Below are 11,684 nucleotides of genomic sequence, written 5' to 3' on the forward strand. Positions count from 1 at the left end.
ATAGTCATAACCTCAAACCCAACCCCCAGCATCTTTTGTTTCTTGTGTTTTGTTTACATGTAAAGTAAATGTAGGAGCGTGATGAGCCGTGCTTGCGGGTCCCGCGAAAATTTGCAAGCAGATTTGCGTCGCAAAAACGCGTTTGGCTCGCGAATAAAACCACGCGTGTCAGTTTTTGTGTTGCATTTTGTACCCCTCGAGTTTGAAAAATCTGAGCAGAGTGAAGCTGACCCCCCAGCCACTTGAAACGTAAAGGCAAATAGGCGGAGCGGTTAGTGCTACGTTTGTGCAGATTTGTGCAGGTAAAGTGAGCGTTTGTGCTGCTACAGTTTCTGAGATATTAAACTTTATTTTATAGGTCACCATCCCCCCAGACTGCTCCAAAACCGACCAAAATGGTCTACTTTTTTAGTGCTAAGTTTGTAAGTAAGTTTGCTAAGTTAAGTCCCTGTCCTCCTCTTCAGTTCGCCTCAACATACGCTCGTCATATTCTGTGACATGATTTACTCTGAGGTGTTTGACAAGGTTAGTGATGTTGCCACAACCATACATGCCAACCCTCCCGATTTTTCCGGGAGAATCCCGAATTTCAGTGCCCCTCCCGAAAATCTCCTGATTTCCCACCCGGACAACAAAATTGAAAAACCATATCACAGAATTCAAAGCGCGGCCCAGCCAATTCCAGTCTCCAACAATGACGGCAGCTACTTAGTTTTAATATTACTCTTATTTCTCTTTCTGGGTCGCAAAAAAACCTTTAACATATTTTCAGGTGAGAATGTAGCTGTGGAAACTTCAAATATCTGAGCCGACACATCGTCTTCAAACCCCCGCGGGCTTTCACTACTCGGGTTAAACATGATATATGAGTCACTTTGATAACTTAAAAATGTTCTTGTTTGGCTTTTTCAGTGTTTTATTTGTTCGTGAGTAAATCGGTTTGGCTGAGATTAAAGTTATTAGATTAGATTAAATTAAATTTAACTTTATTAATCCCTCGGGAGGGTTCCTCCGGGGTTTTCACACAGCTGAATAAACGTCAAACAGAAAACTGACTAAAGAGAAGTGTGAGACGGTCGAGAGTTTACGTCAGTGCCCGGTTATATTTTAGATAGCAAGGAGCAGACGGCAGAGTTTCACTCCACCGAGGGAGCTCGTGACGTACTACCCGGCTTTCTTTAGACCGCGAAGGCCGGTCCTCAGGTGGAAGCAGCCTCTGAATTTGGACACCCCCGCTGTTTCCAGGCCGGCCAATAATAATGGTGACATTTAACGTATTTTATCCGATAAAGAAACACTGTAAAATGTATTTATCACCCCCCACACCCCAACAGCCCTTTTGATTGTCTCCCTAATTCTGAGGTCTCAAGGTTGGCAAGTGTGGCTACAACACCTCACTCTTGGAGCACTTTTTTGCCACATGTATCGCAAACCACGTCTCAGCTGTTTGTGGAGGTAAAATACGTCCGCACATGACTCCAATTACGCTCAGCCATTGTTGGGAGTGCGCACGCCAAGGGGCTGCGAGACATTTATACAGCCGTATTTCGCACATGACTATGAAAGGCGGAAGAGGAAGTAGTTCCTTTGAATGTAGACAATCCGAATGATATACAGTGGGGCAAAAAAGTATTAGAATTAGGGGTAGAAAGAATCTAACCATCATGCATTCTCACTAGCAGGTTTCAAAAGCATTATGTTTAGAAATAGAAATAAATTTTTAGAAAAGAGAGAGACCCAAACAAGTAAAAAGATGTATTTGGACAGTGACTCAGATTTTAGTTTAAAAATGACACGAGAAAGTTTCCAGGAAATAAAATAGTCATGAATAATAAATCTGGAATGCACATGTCCTGTTAGCTGTTTGTTTGGTTTAGTCATTTTTTATTCCTCTTTAAATACCCCTAAGCATAGAAAATAAATACAGATTTTTCAGGTTCTCCAAACTCTCAAAGTCACAAACATTTAAAAGACAAAAAGAAAAAAAAAAGAACAAATAACAGAAGAAATAAATCTTTCTGTTCGTTTCTGGTTTTCCCATCATAATTGTTCCTTTTATGTTCTTACTAACATAAAATACTAAATATTAAAGACAGGTCTTTAGCCCAGTTCTACCAAAACCAGAAGAAAACACAGAGCTCAGATTTCTTCTTCTCTGGCTGTTTCCTTTTGGGATCACAGTTTAATCCAGTTTGAGTTTTTCTGGAGCTTTTTGCTGCTCCTGCTGGTTCCATAAAGAAAGCAAACATGCAGAATAAAATGTGAATTCAGCAATCTTTAATAATTTTGTTTCCAAAGGTTAAACCAGTGCTGTTGTATACCAGTAAACCTGCCATTTAAGGGGGATTTAAAGCTGATTTATGGAGGTAGTTTGAATGTGAGTGACGTGATAACAGCGCGCTGGCTGTCTCACTCTCTGTGGATCTGCTACAAAGCTTACAGTCTTTAGTTTAGGAGTCTTCAGTCTGAAGATGTTTCCACCTTAACTTGCCCTGAATATCTTTGTGTGGTGCCCGGCCACTCTGAGGAGTTCCCCAGACATCAGTTTTGGGTCCTCATCTGTTCACATTAACCAGAGATACAATTTAGCTTATCTGCATAGATTGCTGTTTTTTGAAAAGCTAAATAACTGGTTGTTCTTATTATTTCATGTGATGATATACACTGACCAGGCATAACAGTATGAGCTCCAGCCTAATATTGTGTTTACCCTCCTCTTTGCTGCCAAAACAGCCCAGTCATCAAGATATGGACTCCACACAGGCAGTGTGTTAACAAAAGATCCCATAAGTCCTCTCAGCTGGGAGGTGGGACGTCAGACATGTTTGTCCAGCACGTCCCACAGATGATTGTGTGAGTTGAGATCTGGGGAATTTGGAGACCACCTCAGACTTGTTGTTGTGCTCCTCAAACAGTTCCTGAACCATCTGTGCTTCATGGCAAGACGCATTATCCTGCCGATGGCAGTCACAGCCATCAGGGAATACTGTTTACCAGCAGACCAATACTCAATACCATCTTCTGTTTACTTTCTATCAGAACCAGGACTTTATGTCAGCAATCTGAGCTACAGCAGCTAAGGTTTGGACCACAGAGCCAGCCTTCACTTCCTACGTGTATCAATGAGCCTTGGCCACCCATGACCCTGTCTTTGGTTCTTTCTGTTGTTTCCTTTGATCACTTTTGATAAAGACTGACCACAGCACACCAGGAACACCCTACGAGTCCTGCAGTTTTTCAGATGTCCTCACTCGGTCATCTAGCCTCACAGTTCAGCCCTTTTCAAACTCGTTTAAATCCCTACACTTGAATTTTTCCTTTACCTCAACTTAAAGACTAACTATTCACCTACTCCTGATGTAGCCCTCACACTAACAGGTGCCATGATGAAGCGGTAATCAGTGTTATTCACTTCACCTTTACCTTCACCCATGATGTTATGCCTGATCGGTGTATGTCGGACAGCTGAGCCTTCATCATTTGTGTGGATGCGTGCTCTGACACTGAGCATTTGTGTGTTCACACGCTCAGCTTAAACACACGTCTGTGTGCTTTCACTGTTTGTGAACGAGTTCTTGAGTTGTTGGTGAAATTCACAAGTGATGCTCTTTGTTAGCATCATCATCATCCTCAGTTCAGGTGAGCTCCTGCAAGACACGAGGTCAGAAAGGAAATCCAGATTCTTGTTATTATGATTGTTATTGTATTATTCTAACATGAAATATTAACAAATTAATTCAATCACCCACAGTTCATTGATTGTTGACTGACAGGTTAGAGTGTTACCTGTGGCTCTCTGTCGATATAAAGACACCATAAGAAGAGTGGAGATGAAGTACGGACAGAACACCAGCAGGTAGCGCATCAGTGCAAAGTCAGAGTGAAGATGACTCGAGTTTGGGTGTGGAGCTCCTGAAGTGGGCGGGTTTGCAGTCTTAGGTTTACCTGCAGAGAGAATCACACCTGTTTAGGTGAAGGTGTTGATGAAAAAAGAGCTGAAATCAGAGTGAAGCTCCTCACGTTTGACAGTGATCCAGCTGGGTGGAGACTCTCCATGACCGCTGATGTCACACTTGTAGAGGCCTTCATCAGACCTGGAAACATGCTGGATGGTCATGCGACCTGTAGACTGGTTCCCAATAAAGACACCATCTTTATAGAAAGCAGCTGGGAGGTCGGAGCCGGTGGTGTTTGTTTTACAGAGCAGAGTGACGTCATCTCCCTCCATCACAGGGAGGACAGGACTCTGCAGGATCACTGATCCACCTCAACACAGAGACAAACTACAGCATTTCATCCATTTACACACAGCTTCATCAACACTAACTCCACACACTCAGCTTACCAGTGACTGTCAGGTTAACCATGTTACTGATGGGACCCTCTCTGGACTCACACCAGTAAACTCCACTGTCCAATGTGAAGATGTAGCTGATGTTACACGAAGAATTAGTCGAACCAGCTGGTTTTCCCCACCCATCTCCACACCGAGTCCTCTGTCGTTTGCTTGTGTTTCTCCTCAGAGTCCATCCAGCAGAGCTGTCGTCCTCCTCACAGCTCAGAGACACAAACTCTCCTTCAAACAGCTGAGAGCTGCTGGGACTCACAGTCAGGCGAGCTGTGAGGAAAAGTAGTCAGACATTACTCACTGAACCTCACACTTTTACACTTTGAGTCTGTCTGTCGTACTGTCAAAAATGTATTTTACTGTCATTTATTCCAATAATCTACAGCAGGGGTGTCAAACTGCAGGCCTCTAGAGCCGCTGTCCTGCAGGTTTTAGATCTCACCCTGGGCCAACACACCTGAATGACATGATTAGTTTATCACCAGGCTCCTGGAGAACTTCAAGACATGTTGAAGAGGTAATTTAGCCATTTAAATCAGCTGTGTTGGTTCAAGGATACATCTGAAACCTGCAGGACACCGGCCCTCGAGGCCTGGAGTTCGACACCTGTGAGTTACAGTTTTCTTATTTATATATAAATTGTATTTTACCAACTTATATGCTTTAACTCTAAGCTAATGTAGAATTGTATTCACTTTTTTAAAATCAAGTCTTTGACTTCATGAAAAGTAAAAGTGGAAATTCTTATTTCTTCCATCTCAGTGATTTTTATTAAATTGAATTAAAGATCCTCACTGGTCTCTGAAGCTGATGGACATGTAAATAAACTGCAGTTTAATTAAACTGATTTTATGTTTCTGCTGATTATTTGAAGAATAATTCTTCCTACAGTAACAGGTATGCACTGCTCATAACTGAACCTCTCATGCTGAGCACATCTAATTATAATTACTTTCCAGAAACACTAAAGTCAGACATGGTGTCAGAAAGAAAATGCAATACTACCAAACAACCAGAAGAGGTCAGGATACAGACATTTGTGAAACAACAAGTGGACGTACACGGCTGACACAAACACACTTACTGTAGTACTGAGGTCCAGGATCTAAAAATGATGCAGTGGGACCGACTATCAAAAGATTCCAGTGAGTGTAAATACAATGTCTTGAAAAAGGATTCATACCTCTTTACACATTTTATCACTTTATAACCACAAACTTAAATATTTCATTGAGATCTTCTGTGACAGACCAACACAAAGTAGCACATAATTGTGAACTTGTATGACAATGATACATGGTTTTAAAAAGTCTGAAGAGTGTGGCGTGCATTTGTATTCAGCCTCCTGTACTCTGATACCTCCAAATAAAATCCAGTGCAGTCAGTTGCCTTCAGAAGTCACCTAACTAGATCATAGAGCTCACCTGTGTGTGATTTAGTCTCATTATAAACACATCTGCTCTGTGACGGCCTCAGTGGTTTGTTAGAGAACATTAGTGAACAAATCATGAGGACTGAGGCACTCACCAGACAGGTCAGGGATAAAGATGTAGATAAAGTTATAGTAAGGTTAGGTTATATATAAAAAAACAAAACAAAAAGCACTCCAAGACATGATCATCCACCTAAACTGACAGACCGAGGAAAGAGAGCACTTATCAGAGAAGCTTCTAACAGGCCCACTGTCCATTTGGAGGAGCTGCAGAAATCCACAGCTCAGGCGGGAGAGTCTGTCCACAGGACAACTGAGTGTGTATTCCACATATCTGGCCTGTATGGAACAGTGGCAAGAAGAAAGCTATTGTTGACAGACAAACAAAGGCAGTGTTGGGGAGTAACAGAATGCATGTACCCGTGTTACGTATTTAAAATACAAAATGTAACTGTATTCCATTAGAATTACCTTTTTTAATCGGTGGTAATCAGAATACAGTTACTTTGTTGAAATAAATAGAATACACGGTGGTCATTTCCGGTTCCATATGTTTGGCTGTCCCCTCTCTATGCCTTCTCCAATTTTGTGGATTGAAAGCAGTCGGGCGAGGGTTTAGCTGGGCATATGTCATATATAGCATGGCTGAGAGCGGGTTAGAGAAAAACACGTGTCCTCTTTTTAAAATATTTCTATACTCAATTTCCATATGGGATAAATACAGTTTCTCTGATTCTGATCGCTGGAAACAAAACACACAGTAAGGCTCTAATGTAAGCGTCCTGTTATTGTTGGTGGCGTCAGTTACACAATGGACCCAGAGCCAGCAGTGCACGGGCAGGAATGCATTTCTTAATTGGAAATGGGCTGATCAACGTACTATTGCTTTGCGGTTGTTATTACTATTAGTGAAGGATACTCGCGAACAAGCTAACATTGTTAGCTGGCGTTAGCTGAGGTTAGTTCATAGACTGCAGACTGTTAGGCCAAATACTCATGTACGCCCGTCTGTACTTGTGTTTTCGCCGGATTTCACAAGTTTATACGGTGTCTAGAACGCAGTGTGTGATGAAATCACAGCTCCTGAGTTTTTGCAGCCATCTCCTCTTAATTCATTTGTGATTATTATTTGCAATGGAATGACACATGGCATAAAAAATATACGTGATGTACAAGATTTCTTTAAGAAAGAAAAAAAGAATTTGAACTGATTTGAATTGAACAAATATTTAAAATATAATTGATCATATTTGGAGCAGCTTTCAGGATCTCCACGTATTAACATGCTGGTTTTAGACTTGAAGGATAGCATTAACAACCTGCTAGCAGCAAGTAATCATTTTTGCATAAGTGCTCCAATGTTTTTGGTTACGTCTGATACCCACCAGCTTGATAGCTAGCTGGGGGTTCAAGGCTTGCTAGAGACGGCGAGAACACCGAATTCCCAGCAAATCATTTTCAGACCCCTGCATTCTTTCGCTGCTCGGGTTGAACATGATATAAAAGTCACTTGGATAATTGAAAAATGTTATTGTTTGACTTTTTTCAGTGTTTTATTTGTTCCTGAGTAAATCAGTTTGGCTGAGATTAAAATTATAGTTTTCACAGCTGTAGGAGGCTACCAAGGACTTGAGACTGGGAAGGAGATTTGCCTTTGAACAAGACAATGACTGGAAACATACAGCGAAAGATACAATGGAATGGTTTAGACCAAAGAATATTCATGTGTTAAAATGGCCAAAGTCCAGATCTAAATCCCATCGGTGGCGAGACTTGAAAACTGCTGTTCACAGACGCTCCCCATCGAATCTGCCTGAGCTTGAGCTGTTTTGCAACGAAGAATGAGCAAAGATTTCAGTCTCTGGATGTGCAAAGCTGGTAGAGACATACCTCAAAGACGTGTAGAGGAAGGTGGCCCTACAAAGTATTGATGCAGAATCCAAAACACGGCAAACCAGATTTGATTTACTTAAAATTTTGAAAACCATGCATCTTCTTTTTCTTTTTTGTACCACTTCACAATTGTGTGCTACTCTGTGTTGGTCTGTCACAGAAAATCACAATAAAAATTATGTTTTTGATTGTAAGATAACAAAAGTGTAAAAGTTCAAGACCAACAAAATCAAAGTTTTTCAAGGCACTGTGTACAGTTCACTCTGGATTAAAGGAAATCCAAAATAAATTCAAACTTGCGCTCACAGTTCTTGTTTTATAGATAGATAGATATTTGGTACTGTAATTACAGTGTGGAAACTATGATGACTGTAGTGGAAACACAAGGGAAGTGAAAAATCTCACTTCATCATTGGATGTTCCCTAGAAGCCTGAGACTGTTGTATCCAAGGGATGATCCAGCCCTAACTATTGGCTTTAGCAAAAAAGAAAAGGGTTTCTGTCTCCCTTTTAAGCCTAATCTTGAAAGTAGAGATAGTGTCTGTCTCCTGAATCCAAACTGGAAGCTGGTTCCACAGAAGAGGGGCCTGAACACTGAAGGCTCTGCCTCCCATTCTACTTTTAAATACTCTAGGAACAACAAGTAGGCCTGCAGAGCGAGAGCGAAGTGCTCTAATAGGGTGATATGGTACTACAAGGTCATTAAGATAAGATGGGGCCTGATTATTTAAGACCTTGTATGTGAGGAGCAGGATTTTGAATTCAATTCTGGATTTAACAGGAAGCCAATGAAGGGAAGCCAGTCTCAGACCAACAGAACAGACCCAGCAGAAGAAGCTACTTCCATTTAGGAGTTTTCAAGGCCTCTGAGGATTTCCTCCAGTTTTTATCCATCTATTGGTATCAAGACTGCATCTGTGAGATTTTCTACCACAGAGGGAATTTTCCGCGACTGCTACAGCTGCCAAATATTTCAAGTGTGTACTCGTCCATAACTCAAATAGAAGAACAAATATAAGAGGAGGAAGACTCTGATTTTAGCCCTGCTTCGCAACCTGCTCTTCTACAAAGAAAAAGAAACATCCTTGACCTGAGATTTTCATCATAAACTGGTTTCCCTCTTATTGGACTCAACTGACCGGGGGCAACATCCAGAACCACGTCTAGCCTTCCAGTGTCATCCAGGCTGCCCAGCTTTCTAGCCTCATTTCCACCAGTCTGTGAGGAAGTCTTACTGTGAGGAGATTACACAGTCCAATTGTTCAGCATTCCAGTTTGCTTCATATCAGGTCCTCACCGGTGAAGCCAACTGCCTTCGTTCCACCTGCGCCCTCTTTAAAGAAGAAGCAGAGCTCTCACAAGCACTGCCGCTCTGCCTGGGAACACTCCAGACACTGAGCCACTGTTATTTGAGCCTGAGCGTCCAAAGCTGCCTAAATGTCCTGAGCTGGCCAACCTCAAACACTGAGTGTCCTGAGTGGGTCGAACCTGAGCAGCCGGTGTGCTGGATGGTCCTGTGTTGTCTGTTGTTATATCCTCGAGTAGGACTGGACTGCTACCATGTTCCTGCCAGGCTTCCACAGGGTCTTCACTGCCTTTGTCACCAGCTGACTGTCAAACCACTGGAGGGTCCTCGCCTCGTTCTTCTTTGACACGTTTCTCATCTATCTGACGTGCCCCGCCTCCACAACCTCCAGAAAAGTCCCATCACCCTGCTTTACTCTTAACTGCCCTTCTGCTCTGCTTGGTATTTGAGTCGACCTCCTGAACTGCTTTTCATCAGGTAGCAGAGATGAGCAGGCTTGAAGGAGCTTTACTGCAACAAACTCTGTTTGGCTGTTTTTGTGCTAAAGTTCTGAGAGGCTATTAAAAGAAGGAGCCACTGTCCTCTCTAACAGTTAGATCCCATGAAATACATCAAAGATTTGGACAAATGACCCAACACCTGTAACAACATCCACCCAAGATACACAGACTGGTGTTGCTGCACAGCAGCGTATGTATCTGCATGTAAATGATGTTTCTGTCATTGTGCATTTGAGATGTGAGTTGAACACTTGAACGTTGTTGTTTCCACGTGTGTGGGCATCATCATGGGGTTAGCACTGGTGCCTCACACGAGGGAGCGTGGGTTTGACTTTGTTCATGAATTTGCAGAAGTGTTGATTTTTTTCCATGAAATTTAGATGAAAATATTTTTCCAAAGAAATAAAGTTTCAGTTTTAATGTTGTTTAAACATCTTTCAGAATCAACATCTTTGTAACTTGTTTCCACGTTAAGTTATTTTGTACTTGTGGGATAGTTTATCAGTTTTGTTGTCTATAAGACCCACAAACATTTCTAGAGAGCAGCAAACATACAGATTTTAAGCTTTGGGTCTTTTCTTTCTTCCTTCTTGCTCAGGCAGCGGTTAAAGCTGGAAAGTCTTTGCATGACAGCTGCAGAGAGGATGTGGTGTCTTAGAGCTGCACCACAGCCTGACCGTCAGTACATCAGCAGCAATAAATGCACAAAACATGAGATCATTTTGCTTATTTCTGACTTTCAGACACTGGTAACAGAAGCTCACTGACCTTGGTGTGTCGTGCAGATCAGCACTGCAGTCAGAACTAAAAGAAAGCAGCAGGTTAGTCTGAGGTTTCGCACTCATGAAGACGACAGTGACACCAACATTTTCCACTTCACTTCTCTCAGTGTGGGGCTGTCTGGTCTGTTCCAGTTCATAACTGTCCCTCTCCTTCTTACTGCCAAAGTTTAAACTCTTTAAACTGGTTTGTGACTAAAGTCGGCTTCGATTATCTTTTAGGCAAATGTTCAGAAACTTGCGAATACCAAAAGGAAAGAGATCTTAAAACTGTAGATAGGTGTGGATCAGCCTGAAGGATAAGGTGTGATTGTTTAATACTGCAAACATCGGTTACCAGTGATATCATTTACTCTGAACTCAACCTTAGATTAGGGCAGGAGAAAGGGATTCATATCTTCTCTCAAAAATCCTAAAAACTCTGAACACGACGACTGTTTTAGAACATTTATTGCAAAACCTGCAGACCAGCTTTACACTCTGACATGTTATAAACCCGCAAACTTGCTGAACACTGAGTTTCTGAGGTTATTGTTAAATCTCAGCATCCATAAAAACATATTGTACTTACAGAGGAGACACAGCAGCGTTGTTTCCTCCATCCTGTGTCTCGGAAATGTTACCAACACTCTGGTCCGCTCATGCTCACGTCTTTTAAACCCTCCTCCTTCCTGTGATTGACTCTGTGGTTTTCTCACCTTTTACCTTCTTGCCAGCTTCTTTAGTTTTGCAGCATAAAGTAACAAAGAAGAGATAAAACTTAAAAAAAAGGTTAATATGAAGAGAAAACAGCCACAGATGATACGTGCATGGTGCGTTCACTGACAGGAAAATAATGATGGTTTTTTTTTTGTGCGTTTAAGCGAAGAACCTGAAATTTCTATTTTTAATCTGAAAGATTCATAAACTTTTATTTGTCTTGGTTTTTTTTTTTTTTTGGTTTTTTTTTTAGTATTGAACCTAAAACATGTTTTCTTATGTAAATTAAGTCTCCAGCTGGTGGGAAGAAAAACACAAGCTGCATTTTTTCCTTTAGGTGTGAGCAGTTCAGCTGAGAGGAAGTGAGCTGCGGGTGGGGGATTTTCTTTTCTTTAACAGGAGTGTGAGAACCGCTCGCTCCTTTAACCACTAACATGTACATTTCCTCAGGTTCAGTAGAGCAAAAACATACACATGATAAACCCTCAAACCTGAGGTCTGACATCTGATTGTGGTCCTGAATCGACATCACTCATCCACAGGCCTCAGTGCACAAACTAAATGGCACTTTTCAGGTGTAGCTGGAGGTAGAAATGCAGTGAGGACAAAGGAGCTTCTGAGCGCGCTCAGAGCGCTGTTCTGTTCACGTCACTTGTTTCCAGGTAAGATGAAGTTCAAGCAGAGCAGCGATGTGGAGCTGAGTGTCACTTTTCTTATTAATGCAGTT

At 41.8% G+C, this 11,684-nt stretch overlaps 1 protein-coding gene across 1 annotated transcript; it reads right to left on the reverse strand.

The window, feature by feature from the left end:
• Positions 1-3,630: 3,630 nt before the first annotated feature.
• Positions 3,631-10,860, reverse strand: LOC146635011 (sialoadhesin-like). Its single transcript, XM_085350009.1, has 6 exons — positions 10,830-10,860; positions 10,248-10,283; positions 4,346-4,618; positions 4,021-4,266; positions 3,787-3,945; positions 3,631-3,647 (listed from the first exon to the last, which is right to left on the reverse strand). The coding sequence occupies exons 1-6, from the start codon at positions 10,858-10,860 to the stop codon at positions 3,631-3,633; spliced, it is 762 nt and encodes a 253-aa protein (XP_085206135.1).
• Between the last annotated feature and the right edge of the window lie 824 nt (positions 10,861-11,684).

The sequence above is a fragment of the Diplotaxodon limnothrissa genome, linkage group LG3 (genome assembly GCF_057381915.1).
Source record: "Diplotaxodon limnothrissa isolate DT_005_m linkage group LG3, D_limnothrissa_male_GT1.1, whole genome shotgun sequence".
Lineage (NCBI taxonomy): Eukaryota > Metazoa > Chordata > Actinopteri > Cichliformes > Cichlidae > Diplotaxodon > Diplotaxodon limnothrissa.